Source organism: Eptesicus fuscus, chromosome 22, assembly GCF_027574615.1.
Source record: "Eptesicus fuscus isolate TK198812 chromosome 22, DD_ASM_mEF_20220401, whole genome shotgun sequence".
NCBI classification, from domain to species: domain Eukaryota; kingdom Metazoa; phylum Chordata; class Mammalia; order Chiroptera; family Vespertilionidae; genus Eptesicus; species Eptesicus fuscus.
The window spans coordinates 2,417,068-2,431,625 of NC_072494.1; the positions used below are offsets into that span (position 1 = coordinate 2,417,068).

Consider the following 14,558-nt stretch of genomic DNA (forward strand, 5'->3'; position numbering starts at 1 on the left):
TTCCGTCTCTCTACCTCCTCGCTCCCTCCGCCTGCCCGTGGCCCGGCTCCCAGTGCCCAGTTCCCGACCCCCATCCCTTCCGGGGCCTGGGCTCAGCGCTGCATCTGACGGCCACGGGGCCGTCTATCTGAGCCGCGTGCCAGGCGCTGCCTGCCCACACGCCCGGCTGCCCCCCTCGCCTGGGCCTCCTCGGTCCTCACTGTACCACCGGCTCCCAGTCTCTGCCATCAAACCCCCGGCAGGTGCCAAGGCCGCTCCAGATCCCTTTTCCTTGGGGAAAACGAAACCTACATCCAGCACTGGCCGGCTTGGCTCAGTGGATAGGGCGTCGGCCTGCGGACCAAAGGGTCCCGGGTTCGATTCTGGCCAAGGGCATGTCCCTGGGTGGCAGGCTCCTCCCCGGCCTGGGCCCTGGCCAGGGCTCACGCAGGAGGCCAGCAATCGATCTGCCCGGTCGACCAGTTGCTATGATGTGCACTGACCACCAGGGGCAGATGCTTCGATCGGTAGGTTAGCTTGATCAAGACTGAGCGAGATGGGCCAGACATGCCCTGGAGCCGTCCCGAGGTCCCTCCCGGGCCCTGATCATGCACTGGTGGGGTCCCTCGGCCTGGCCTGTGCCCTCTTGCAATCCGGGACCCCTCGGGGAATGTCAGAGAGCCGGTTTCGGCCTGATCCCACAGGCCAGACCAAGGGACCCCACTGGTGCACAAATTCGTGCACTGGGCCTCGAGTGAAAACATAAGTACTCTGGAACGCACTTGGCAGCCTGCCCCGTGATAAAGGCTGCCCCGGATTCCTTAAAACACTGAACTATATTCGAGTGTGTTTCCTTTAGTTTACTAAAAAAAACAACAACAACCGGTCAGAGCTGGACTCACTTCTGTAAGAGGAGGAGGCTCAGCGGTCCCATTCTGCAGATGGAGAAAGTGAGGCTGAGAAGATAGAAGGGGTATCCCAGGTTCACCTCTACAGGCTGGAACGGGCTTCAACCCCTGAGTGTCACTGTCACGCATTTTCTACCAAACAACCTCAGCGCTGAAACGAGTTGCTCTGTGCGCACTCCGTCCGTCCCGCTGCCGACCTCCTCGGAGTCCCCGGCCCCATCCACCAGGGAGGGCTCCCAGCCTAGGCGGCCTGGCGCCCTCTCCCTGCTCCCCTGACTAGCCAGCATCACCTCCTCTCTGGAATCTTCTATCCATCATCCTCGCCCCTCGCCAGCACCAGCTCGGCGCCCCTTGATCAGGACGGGGGCGTCTGAGCTGCTGGAGGACAGGAATCCGTTCTCCCACCTCTGAATCTGCAGAACCCGTCACACACACAGCCTCGTCTGGGGAGGGCTGAGGGAATGTTTGTGGTTTTTTAAAAATGTTTTTTTAATCGATTTTAGAGAGAAAAGAAGGGAGAGGAAGAGAAACATTGATGAGCGAGAAATATTGATCGGCTGCCTCCTGCACACCCCGTATTGGGGACTGAGCCCGCAACCCGGGCCTGTGCCGCCCGGGAATCGAACCGGTGACCTCTCGGTGCATGGGACGACGCCCAGGCCACAGAGTCGAGCCGGGGGCAGATGTTCTGTGATGAACCTGGAAGAGCGAATTACTGCACCCTCGCTCACTGGGCCTGCATGAGCCTGCTCGCAGGCGACAGAGCCTGCACCCATCTGAGTGGGGGAGGTGCTAAGGTGCCCGGGTTTCATATTCCACCCTGATCGGGAATTCCTGGATTTCAGTGAAACGTCTCCATAAACAATAAAACCCTGCTTTCCGTCCCCCAGTTCCTCCCGACGTGAATGGAAGCCGTAAGCGATGATCGCCCTGCCCGAGCAATGCTGAATCTCGTCTCTACTCATCAACGTCTTTCTGCAGAGTCCCCCCACTTTATATCGGCGAGCCCCCCTCCTCCCCAGGAAAGCAACTCTTGTCAACGAGAGAGTTGCTGCGCTGAGTCCCCTGTGTCCCCTCTTAGTCTATGGTTACTGATGAAAGGTACCGGGTGTGAGTCACAGGCCCGGGCGACAGGGAGAGTGTGACTCAGCTCGCTCAGCAGCGCCGCCAGCCCCCCATCCCACCGCAGAGCCCCGGAAACGCGTCCCAGGCCCCGTGCACGCGGGTCCCGCTGTGGAGAGGGTGGGCGGCCTGATTTACAAAACAGGAAGGAGATGTTGTGCCCTTCAAACCAGCCAGGGTGCTGTTTGGGAAAACAGTCCTGGGATAGAGAACACGTCTGGGGAAATGAGCTTAGTGGCTCCAGAGGGGAAAAACGAAGGTTTTAATGATTTTTCTAAACAAAACGGTGGCCCAGCCCGTGTGGCTCAGTGGTTGAGCGTCGTCCCATGCACCAGGAGGTCACGGTCCGATTGTGGGTCAGGGCACAGGCCCGGGTTGGGGGCTCGATTCCCAGTGTGGGGGGGGGGGGGTGCAGGAGGCAGCTGATCAATGTTTCCCTCTCACATCAATGTTTCTCTCTCTCTCTCTCTCTCTCTCTCTCTCTCTCTCTCTCTCTCTCTCTCTGTCTCTCTCTCTCTCCATTCCTCGCTCTAGCACCAATAAGTAAGTCCTCGGGTAAGGATTTATTTTAAATGTTTTAAAAAGAGGGAGAGCCTTCGTCATGACTGAGTCCCAGCTAAGCAGCACGTTCTCTCTCATGCTGATCACACATCTCTCCCCAAAGCGGGGGGTGCCCCTGGCCTCCCGGATCTGTATTCCAGACCTCACCCCGGAGAGGTGGAAGGGGACCCCGAGGCGTCACGTGACGAGGAGCCGAGGGGAGAGGAACAAGGGACTCTTTGTCAGACCCAAAGGTTGTCCCGGGGTTTTGACTAAGTCTCTTCATTCGCGTTGGTGCCGAGGGCCCCGGGCCGCAGCAGCGCCCCAGGCCCCAGCAGCGCCCCAGGCCCCAGCAGCGCCCCAGGCCCCAGCAGCGCCCCAGGCCCCAACAGCGCCCCAGGCCCCAACAGCGCCCCAGGCCCCAGCAGCACCCCAGGCCCCAGCAGCGCCCCAGGCCCCGGCAGCACCCCAACAGCACTCCAGGCCCCAGCAGCACCCCAGGCCCCAGCAGCGCCCCAGGCCCCAGCAGCGCCCCAGGCCCCAGCAGCACCCCAACAGCACTCCAGGCCCCAGCAGCACCCCAGGCCCCAGCAGCGCCCCAGGCCCCAGCAGCGCCCCAGGCCCCAGCAGCACCCCAGGCCCCAGCAGCGCCCCAGGCCCCAGCAGCACCCCAACAGCACTCCAGGCCCCAGCAGCACCCCAGGCCCCAGCAGCACCCCAGGCCCCAGCAGCACCCCGGGCCCCAGCAGCACCCCAGGCCCCAGCAGCACCCCAGGCCCCAGCAGCACCCCAACAGCACTCCAGGCCCCAGCAGCACCCCAACAGCACCCCAGGCCCCAGCAGCGCCCCAGGCCCCGGCAGCACCCCAGGCCCCAGCAGCACCCCAGGCCCCAGCAGCACCCCAACAGCACTCCAGGCCCCAGCAGCACCCCAACAGCACCCCAGGCCCCAGCAGCGCCCCAGGCCCCGGCAGCACCCCAGGCCCCAGCAGCGCCCCAGGCCCCGGCAGCACCCCAGGCCCCAGCAGCGCCCCAGCAGCACCCCAGGCCCCAGCAGCACCCCAGGCCCCAGCAGCACCCCAGGCCCCAACAGCGCCCCAGGCCCCAGCAGCACCCCAGGCCCCAGCAGCGCCCCAGGCCCCAACAGCGCCCCAGGCCCCAGCAGCGCCCCAGGCCCCGGCAGCACCCCAGGCCCCAGCAGCACCCCAGGCCCCAGCAGCTCCCCAGGCCCCAGCAGCGCCCCAGGCCCCAGCAGCGCCCCAGCAGCACCCCAGGCCCCAGCAGCACCCCAGGCCCCAGCAGCACCCCAGGCCCCAGCAGCACCCCAGGCCCCAGCTGCGCCCCAGGCCCCGGCAGCACCCCAGGCCGCAGCAGCACCCCAGGCCCCAGCAGCGCCCCAGGCCCCAGCAGCACCCCAGGCCCCAGCAGCACCCCAACAGCACTCCAGGCCCCAGCAGCACCCCAGGCCCCAACAGCACTCCAGGCCCCAGCAGCACCCCAACAGCGCCCCAGGCCCCAGCAGCACCCCAGGCCCCAGCAGCACCCCAGGCCCCAGCAGTGCCCTAGGCCCCAGCAGCACCCCAGGCCCCAGCAGCGCCCCAGGCCCCAGCAGCTCCCCAGGCCCCAGCAGCACCCCAGGCCCCAGCAGCGCCCCAGGCCCCAGCAGCGCCCCAGGCCCCAGCAGCGCCCCAGGCCCCAGCAGCACCCCAGGCCCCAGCAGCGCCCCAGGCCCCGGTAGCACCCCAGGCCCCGGCAGCACCCCAGGCCCCAGCAGCACCCCAGGCCCCAGCAGCACCCCAACAGCACCCCAGGCCCCAGCAGCACCCCAGGCCCCGGCAGCACCCCAGGCCCCAGCAGCACCCCAGGCCCCAGCAGCACCCCAACAGCACCCCAGGCCCCAGCAGCGCCCCAGGCCCCAACAGCACTCCAGGCCCCAGCAGCACCCCAAGCCCCAGCAGCACCCCAGGCCCCAGCAGCACCCCAAGCCCCAGCAGCACCCCAGGCCCCAGCAGCGCCCCAGGCCCCAGCAGCGCCCCAGGCCCCAGCAGCGCCCCAGGCCCCAGCAGCGCCCCAGGCCCCGGCAGCACCCCAGGCCCCAGCAGCGCCCCAGGCCCCAGCAGCACCCCAGGCCCCAGCAGCGCCCCAGGCCCCAGCAGCGCCCCAGGCCCCAGCAGCGCCCCAGGCCCCAGCAGCGCCCCAGGCCCCAGCAGCGCCCCAGGCCCCCGCAGCGCCCCAGGCCCCAGCCGCGCCCCAGGCCCCAGCAGCGCCCCAGGCCCCGGCAGCACCCCAGGCCCCAGCAGCACCCCAGGCCCCAGCAGCGCCCCAGGCCCCGGCAGCACCCCAGGCCCCAGCAGCACCCCAGGCCCCAGCAGCGCCCCAGGCCCCGGCAGCACCCCAGGCCCCAGCAGCGCCCCAGGCCCCGGCAGCGCCCCAGGCCCCGGCAGCGCCCCAGGCCCCGGCAACAGGTGCGCAGGAAGAGTCACGGCACCGACGGGAGGCCTGGCTTGTTCCTCGCCTGGAGGGGCCCGGAGCTCACCCCCACACGGCGGGGCGTGGTGTCTGCGAACCCGGCCTTCTGCCTCCCGGGGATCTCTGGGAGTATAAGCTGCTTCTCAGCACGAAACACACTACCGGGCACCCCAGTGTGAGAAACGTGGACCCAGGAACCAGGAGGGCAGGGCTCAGTCCCCAGTGGGGGGCGTGCAGGAGGCGCCGATCCGTGACTCTCTCTCATCACTGATGTTTCTCTCTCTCCCTTCCTCTCTGAAACCAATAAAATATATTTTAAAAAGGCAAAGTACAGTTTCTGTTGCACGGCCGAAAGCACCCCTAAAAGGGGGGGTCCTCGCACTGGAAGCACCTTCCACAACACACCCGGCGGAGGTGCTGTTCGTAGGGACACAGTCCCGCCCCCTGGGGAGGGGACAGCGCTGGTGTGGGCCACGCAGGGGCAGTGCCAGGCCTGCATCCCCCTCACTGCCCTTTGGCCTCACAGCCTCGTAGCTCCGGAGCCTGCTCTGGAACTTGTGGAGAAGGGGGAGGCTTTACTCCTGGGGTGGGGCTTTGGAGCAGGTCAGGTAACCTCCGTTATCCTTATTTTCAAGGTGTGCTACCCATGGAGGTGTTTCACCAATACTTGTTCAAGGAAGGAAGGAAGGAAGGAAGGAAGGAAGGAAGGAAAGAGGGAGGGAAGGAGGGAGGGAGGGAGGGAGGGAGAGAGGGAGGGAAGGAAGGAAGGAAGGAAGGAAGGAAGAGGAAGGAAGGAAGGAAGGAAGGAAGGAAGGAAGGAAGGAAGGAGGGAGGGAAGGAGGGAGGGAGGGAGGGAGGGAGGGTCGGAGGGAGGGAGGGACAGAGGGAGGGAGGGACGGAAGGAAGGAAGGAAGGAAGGAAGGAAGGAAGGAAGGAAGAAAGGGATGGAGGGAGGGAGAGAGTCCTGGGTCTCACCAGCATTTATCCCCAGGGTCCCACCCAAAGAGGCTGCTGTAAGTCTTTGCTGTCTTGCTGTTAATTAACAACTGATTTAATGAGCATTGTGGATATTTTAAAAATGATTTTTATTGATGGAAGTAGTGACTGTTAATCAGCCTGACGAATGCTAAACATGGACTGTATTGGTGCCATGACAGACTTCTAGGCTCTGTGGGACGACGGGAATCGCCGGAGACACTTCCCGCCCGGGAGTGAACACGCGTAAGGTGCATGAGGCCGGCCCCCTGTGCCCCCCGGCTGGCTCCCCGGGGACGGGGCGTAGGGGACCGCCACTGGCTTAGGAGGGTTTCTGCTTGAAGCTTGTCAGCTTGAGGACACAGAACCCCGAGTCCCTGGCTGAACCCTTCACTCAGGGTTTCCTCTATGGAACACATCGCACTAACGACGCAGGGAGGGCGCTGGCCGCTCGGCTCGCTAATGACGGTCATTACGGAGCTGTGTGGCCATGGTAACCTCATCACCACAGAGGTCAGCGGCGTCTGGAAAACCGTCCACCGCAAACAGCCAGGAAGGGCATCTGGTGGCACGGCTGGTGTCGGACGGCAACGCCCTGGCTGGGAGAGGCTCATGCTGAGTGATGGGGTGTGCAGAGAAGTGAGAGCAAGATGAGCTCACCTCAGCGCCATAATGTGTGATGGAGAGGAAGGCGTCAGAGGGGGGCACACAGGGCTTCCACCCGGGGAGCCCAGGAGACCTGCCCAGGGGCGCGGATGCCAGGTCTGGAAGGCGATGCAGAATGGGCCAGGAAGCTGGGGTTTTCTTTGGGAGGGGAGACAGCCTAGATGTTAGAAGCAAAGGAGATAAAAATGTATTCCTACAAAAAGGAACAGATGCATTACACACACGCATCCTATATAATAAGAGAGGAATATGCAAATTGACCGTACCTCTGTGACACCCACAAGCCACACCCACAAGCCAATCAGGAGCAAATATGCAAATAAGCCCAACCAATATGGCTGCGGCCACAGAGAGCTGGAGGGAGGTTTGGGTTTCCCCGGCAATGGAGGAAGCCAAGCTTTCCGCCTGCCCTTGCCGGCCTAGGCCTCCACTCAAGGCTACAAACTTTCAATGATATAAGATAAATAAATCCAAACAAAAATGGCAGCAGCCACGGAGCTGGAAAGAGCAGGAGGCTAGGGTTGCCTCCGGCGATGGAGGAAGCCAAGCTTCTGAAGCCCTGGCCTGCCTTGGCCTCTGTTCCAGGCTACAAAGTTTCAATTATAGAAGATACATAAGTCCCAACAGAAATGGCTGCCGCCTCGGAGCAAGCAGGAGGCTTGGCTCTGCTCCAGGCTAAAAAGTTTCAATTGTAGAAGATAACTAAACCCCAGTTACCAGGGCCTCCGCTTGGGTCGCTGGGGGGTGTGGCCGACCTGAAAACCACCACAGGCCCCTCGCCCAGGCAGTCCCACACCCCAAGGGAACCCCCACCCTGATCCGGGACACCCTTCAGGGCAAACCAGCTGGCCCCACCCATGTACCAGGCCTCTATCCTATCTAATAAAAGAGTAATATGCAGATTGACCATCACTCCAACACACAAGATGGCTGCCCCCATGTAGTCAAAGATCCTGCCCCCATGTGGACACAAGATGGCCACCACAAGATGGCCAGCTGGGGAGGGCAGTTAGGGGTGACCAGGCCGGCAGAGGAGGGAAGTTGGGGGTGATCGGGCCTGCAGGGAAGGGCAGTTGGGGGGGACCAGGCCTGCAGGGGAGGGTAGTTAGGGGTGATAGACCTGCAGGGGACAGCAATTAGGGGCAAACAGGCTGGCAGGGGAGCAGTTAGGAATCAATCAGGCTTGCAGGGGAGTGGTTAGGGGGTGATCAGGCTGGTAGGCAGAAGCGGTTAGGGGCAATCAGGAAGGCAGGCAGGCAAGCAGTTGGGAGCCAGCAGTCCTGGATTGTGAGAGGGATGTCCCAGATTGGAGAGGGTGCAGGCTGGGCTGAGGGACAACCCCCCTCCGTGCACGAATTTTGTGCACTGGGCCTCTAGTCCTATATAATAAGAGAGGAATATGCTAATCATCCTCACAGCATAACGACTGACTGCGTAATGACTGGATCATGGATCTGCAGGAGGATGGGGCAGCGAACCACAAGTGGGCAGCAGAGAGCTACAAGAGGGGGCAGGGAAGCAAGCTATGAGGGGGGGGTGAGGGGAGCTACAGGAGGGTGGGCCAGTGGGTGGAGAGCTACAGGAGGGCGGCAGCGACCTACTGGCGCAGGGATTCGTGCGCAGGGTTACTAGAATATATATAAAATAATAAAAGCGTAATATGCTAATAAGACTGGATGTCCTTCTGGACAAAGCCGGGGCTGAGAGGGAAGCCCGATTCCCGGTGCCAGAGGAAAGCGGTGCCAGCCGCCAGGAGAAGGAAGGCCTGCTCTTGCATGAATTTCGTTCCTCGGGCCTCTAGGATATATACACTGAGTGGCCAGATTATGATGATCTCTGGATGCATAATAATCTGGCCACTCAGTGTATATATTAGAGGCCCGGTGCATGAATTCGTGCATGGGTGGGGTCCGGCCAGCCTGGCCACGGGGAGGGGACAAGGGCAGTTGGCCGGTCTGCCTGCTGGTCGAACTCCTGGTCAAGGGGACAATTTGCATATTAGCCTTTTATTATATAGGAGATACACTGAGTGGCCAGATTATTATGCGTTCAGAGATCATCATAATCTGGCCACTCAGTGTATGTATATAGATATATATACACACACACACACACACACACACACACACACGCACACACATGCACGCATGCACTGAGAAATGTCCACCCAAAGACTGTGTTGAGCGTTTTAAATGCTCCTGGTCTGCAAAACAGATCTCCACGTTTCTGTTTGTACAAAACAGCAGGTGACTCTCCTGACTGCCTCTCCAGCCACACCTGTCACAGGTGACTGAGCAAGTAACCCGCCCGCTGAGGAGCGGCCGCCGTCCTGTGGGAGGGCCGCCGTTCGTGCGAGGAATCACACCAGTGGGAGGACTGGCCGCGAAGTAACGGGTTCCCGCCCTCGATGCGGCCTTCAGCAACCGGAGCAAACCGCCTCAGCCCCCCAGACGGCCCACCCGAGAGGGTGGGTGCGACCAGGACACGGCGCGCCTCCCTCACCCACAGGCGTGATGAACACACCCTGGGTCCTTTCCCTGCGCACAATCAATAAACACTATCGGCGTCTACGTGAGGAGAAGAGCCATCGCTTACTCAGTACGTCACGCATGCTTACTGTGAATTCTTTTTTTAAAATATATGTTTATTGATTTCAGAGCGGAAGGGAGAGGGAGAGAGAGAGAGAAACATCCATGATGAGAAAGAATCATGGATCGGCTGCCTCCTGCACGCCCCACAGTGGGGATGGAGCCTGCAACCAGGCATGTGCCCTGACTGGGAATCGAACCCGGGACCCTTCAGCCCGCAGGTCAACGCTCCATTCACTGAGCCAAACCAGGTAGGGCGGAGGGTGGTATTTATCCACTATGGGCCAAGGGTGGTATTTATCTATTAAATGTAATTTAATAAAATCCTGTGACTTAGAAAACTGAGGCCTAAAGAGCTTAAGCAACTTGTCCAAGGATCCCTGTCCAAGGTCACCCTGATGTTCAAGGTCACCCAGCCAGAAGGATCCCCAACTGTTAACACAACAGCAGGACGGACTTTGAATCTAAAGCCAAATTTGTTAGATTCCAACCTGGTCCCCAAGTCCCCACCATAGAAAAATGATAAAACTGAAAAGATGCATTGCTTTCTATGTTTAGATACCCACGTGCACCGAGAATGAAACCAAACCTCAGCTTGTGGCAGTGAGAGGAGCCACTTTCCAAAATCAGCCTGAAGCTGTAGAGGCGAGTCTCGGAAGTGAGAAACCATCTATTCTGAAGACCCTTTACCACTGCGGCCCAGGGCTGTGAGAGGTGGGGGAGGAGACGGAGCACGTGCCTGAAAGAACGCCGGGTGAGAAACCAAGTCCGCCTGTGGCAGCAGGAACGGCAGAGCCGGTCAAATTCCGGGCATAGCATGTTTGGCTGTGGTCCTCGGGCAAATTACTTAATCTGTCTACGTCTCCTTTTCCCAAGTGGCAGGTGACAATGATAATAATTGCTTTCAGTCTGGCCGGTGTGGCTCAGTGGCTGAGCGTCGACCTAGGAACCAGGAGGTCATGGTTCAATTCCCTGTCAGGGCTTATGCCGGGGTTGGGGGCTCCATCCCCAGTGTGGGGCGTGCAGGAGGCAGCCAATCCATAATTCTCTCTCATCACGGATGTTTCTACCTCTCTCTCCCTCTCCCTTCCTCTCTGAAATCAATATTATATATATTATATATTTTTTTTTTTTAATTGATTTTTTACAGAGAGGAAGGGAGAGGGACAGAGAGTCAGAAACATCGATGAGAGAGAAACATCGATCAGCTGCCTCCTGCACACTCCCCACTGGGGATGTGCCCGCAACCAAGGTACATGCCCTTGACCAGAATCGAACCTGGGACCCTTGAGTCCACAGTCCGATGCTCTATCCACTGAGCCAAACCGGTTAGGGCTCAATAAGATATGTTTTTTAAAAAATAATAATTGCTGTCAGAGAGAATGCAAACACTGGATGGGTAGAAGGTAGAGAACTCAACCCAGGATGGCAGCGCTGCCATGCCATTAACAACAGCGTGTTCACGCGTGTGACTGCCACACCAGCCCCGAGAGGCGTGGAGCTGCCTCGCGGCCCAGCTTTGCACACGGCCCACCGTCCCCGCCACAGAGCCGAGGGCAGCCGAGGCCACCGCCCAGGGAGCCTCCGAAACCCGGCCGCCCTCTGCACACGGACCCCCAGTCCCGTCCCGGGTGCCAAAGAAACACGGCAAACACGCGGGCCAAGCTGGCGCCGCCCCTCAGCCGCTCTGGTCTCCCTTCGGCATCGGCAGACCTGACCCGGGTCTCGTGGGCACACAAACCCCGCACCTGCTCTCGGCTTGCGGGGGGCCCTAGTTCACGCCTGACCCTCAGGGTCCTCCACGCTCCGTGGAGAGGGTGTCCCCTGGAGGGGGCTCTGGAAGTGCATGCGGCCCTGGGGACGTGGACACCCCGCACCCCCAGCACTGAGCAGACACCCCCCCCCCTTTCCCCTCCTCAGTCCCCCCAAGGGGCCAGTAGTCAGACATCTTCGGGCCAATACCTCGAACTGGCACCCGCCACCGTGCACGAGCAGCGAGGCTCGGAAAGTCTCTCGTTTCGGGAAAACCCAGCACAGCCAGACCCAGGCTGAGCGCAGCCTCCCCGGTGACGGCGCCAGGGAACCGGCGTCCGGAGGGGCAGGCTTTTCCTCTAAAAACACACCAACCCGAGCGGGTCGCCTCCCGGGAAAACACGTGCTGGGAGCCCAGCGTCTGCAGGAACGGCCTCAAGGAAAACGGACTTTGTTTTCAATGGGAGCAAGAGAACACCCCCATGAAGCCGGGCCGGGTTTTGGGGTTCCTGACACACGTGAGCAAATGACAACGAAAACCAAGCAGGACATGCCGGGCGCGAGGGCCACCCCTCCCCACACCGCAGGCTGGGCTGCGGGCGAGCCGGGCCAGGACGGTCACCCCAGGTCAGCCGGGCGGCCCTCGGTGTGCCCCCTGGAAAGCCTCAGGTGCCCCGGGCACTTTCCATGACGCTGTGACTCACTAAACGATTCCCCTAAAACCCGAGAAAACACGAGTGTCCAAGCCGATAGGACAGATGTTCCGAGCATTCACCACGGCCAGGGGCAGCCCCAGCCCCGGGAATAACACTGCCCTCCTCCCTTTTAATTTCCTGTTGGTTATCTGTTATCTGTCTAGGGAGGGGGGAGAGGGGGAGGGGGGGAGAGGGGGGGCCACAGGAAGGGAACCTCCATACTCTGACAGGATCACAGGAACCACAATGTGTTCTGCAGAAACACTGATGCTCCTACCAGGACCTGTGCGTCCTCTCCACATGTGTAACTGATTACATGCTTATTAATAGAACATGTTGGCTCTACTGCATTAGCATGTCAATCTAATAACTGCCTCTGCATATGCATGCACATGGGTGTCCGTACAGACACACACACACACACACACACACACACTCTCAGAGTCCCTGAGCCCAAAGGCCTTCGTGGCCAGCGAGGCTGTGGCCGGAGAGGACCTCGTGGGCCCGGGGGGGGGGGGCGGGAGCGGAGCAGCCTCGGTAAACGCTGGGGCTGACAGCGCCTGCCCCCAGCACCTCCCAGCTCAGCCTCTCCATCTGGGGGCGTCTCTGCTCCCCGGGTCAGGAGAGCCCCATGGGCACCTTCATGGACGGGGCAGGAGGTGGTGGAATGGGAACAAGGCGTCCCGACTGGGGAGAGGGGCGTCCCCTCCACACCCCAGCAGTGGCTCCCCTGTCCCCCGTCCAACCTGGGAGCCCGGCCACCGCGCTGATGAAGTCAAGATGCACCCCAATGCTCGCCCCCACCCCCAGGCCCCCACCCCCACCCCCACCCAGCCTCTCCGACAGCCCTCCGCGCCCCTCCCCCGCTGGCTGCAGGCGCCGCAGGGGTGCGGGGTGGCGCACCGGGGAGGTCGATGGGAGCTCCCTCCGCACCCACGGGGACGCCCTAGCGGTCCCCTGGGGAGGGGGCTGCCCGCCACACGGACACGCTCGGGGAGGCCAAGGCTCGGCGGGGCCTCCTCCCCGAAGGAAGGGAGCAGGGAGCGGGGCGCGGGGCGCGGGGTGCGGGCGGGCGGGCTTACCACGAGCGCGGGGACCCCGGCGGCCAGCGAGTAGAGGAGCGCGGGCGGCACGGCGCTGCTGTCCTCCGGGCCCGGGTAGGGCTTGCGGTAGGCGCTGTCGTGGCAGAAGAAGCCCTGCACGTTCACGGCGAACGTGTCCGTGTACTCGAAGTAGTACGCCAGCATCACGGTGCCTGCCATGATCACCATCTGGAAATAGAGCATGCTGCTGGGCCGCTCTCCCGAGCCGAGCAGCCGCGGGCGGGCGGGCGGGCGCCGAGGAGGAGGCGCGGAGGCCGGGCGGCGAGGCGCGGCGGGCGGGGCGGGGGCGGCTCCCCCCGGACGGCCCCGCTCCCCTCCCGCCCCCTGCCCTCGGCAAGCGCCGCCCGCTGGGGCGCGGGGTCGCGCGGGAGGGCGGGGAGCCCGGGGCGTGGGAGCCTCCTTGGTGCCGCGGCGCCGGTCAAGCCCCCGGGCCGGCGCGGAGGAGGCGGCGTCGGCTCGGACAGCGGCCCCTGCGCCCCTCGGAGGGCGCGCGCGGCGGAGCGGGAGAAGCTGCTCGCGGGGGGCGAGGGGAACCCGGATGGGGGGCGGGGAGGCGGCTGAGAAGGAGCCGCTGGAAACTCCCTTCCGAGGCGGCCGCTGGGCGGTTCAGGAAACCCGCACGGCGCCGGGGAGAGCGGGGCGCGCACGCGTCTGCGGAGCGCAAACGCCACCGGAGCGACTCCCAGCCCGCGCGCCCTCGGCCGGCTTCGCGGGGCGCAGGACGCACGCCCGGCGCTGGTGTGCGGGCGCCGCTGGGACGGGCATCCCGGGGGGCTGGAGCCGCGGGGCCGCCTCTCCTCCGGCGCCCGTGCAGGGCTGGGCGGGTGGAAGCCGCGATCCCGCGCGCTGTCTCCGGCGCAGCGGCCCCGGCCGGCCCGGTCTGCCCCGCCTGCTCATCGTCCGTCTGCCATCATTAGCTGCTGTGAGGCCAGCCAGTGCGGATTCCGGGGACCGGGGACCGGGGAGGGGGCAGCCGCCGAGAGGAAAGGGCTGTTTGCCTCATCTCGCTGCTCCTGGAGTCCCTGATTCCCCAGGGGCCAGGAGACCGGGCGTGCACACCGCATGCAGACGGAACATGCAGACGGAACATGCATACGGAACATGCACACAGAACGCACCCTGCGTGCGCGGACACGCGTGTGCGTGGGAGGGGAGTCACTGTGGACCCCCACAGGTGTACAGAGCCCGCTTCCTGAGGCCATGTGGGGTGCCTGTCTTGCATAAGTTTAAGCAGCACATTGGGGGGGGGGGGGCTCCCCAGAGCCTGCCACTGCTCACACGCCCCACTCCAGAGAGCAGGTAAGAAAAGCGGGTGTAGGAGGCAAAGGAATGAAAATGTTCCTGTCCTTCTTAAAACGTGGCATTGCCTTCCGGGTTTCTGGAATGTTCGCCTTAAAAGGCCATTTGCATTTGCAGGTGATGGGTGGTTGGGGTGATGTGCTGATGGCGGTGTGAATTCTTCCACATTGCTACAGGCATCGTTTCATAACGCGCGACCAAGCGCTGACCAGACAGGCGGCACCAGGCAGCAGGTGCCATCGGGGCGGTGGAGCGCGCGGCCCCTACGTGGGCCGTGTTCTGGTGAGACTGTGCCGCACAGGCGGTGTGGCTGCTACACGGAGGCCTGGTGGATTGCTCCATTCAGAGAACCGTTCTGAGACTCCACAGGACTCCCCAACCTTCCCACTGAATGGAACCTCCGGAAGGGTGGTGTTCGTTTTTAAGTTCGCACCGTCACCTTTGGGTTAGGGAGAGTCTCGTG

At 62.7% G+C, this 14,558-nt stretch overlaps 1 protein-coding gene across 1 annotated transcript in view; it reads right to left on the bottom strand.

Annotated features, from left to right (window-relative positions):
* The window catches only part of PLPPR5 (phospholipid phosphatase related 5), a 36,633-nt gene that overhangs the window by 19,829 nt on the left and 2,246 nt on the right, over positions 1 to 14,558 (bottom strand). The window contains exon 2 of the mRNA XM_028153905.2: positions 12,776 to 13,306. Within this exon, the coding sequence (XP_028009706.2) occupies positions 12,776 to 13,306 (531 nt within the window). The remainder of the gene's footprint in view (positions 1 to 12,775; positions 13,307 to 14,558) is intronic.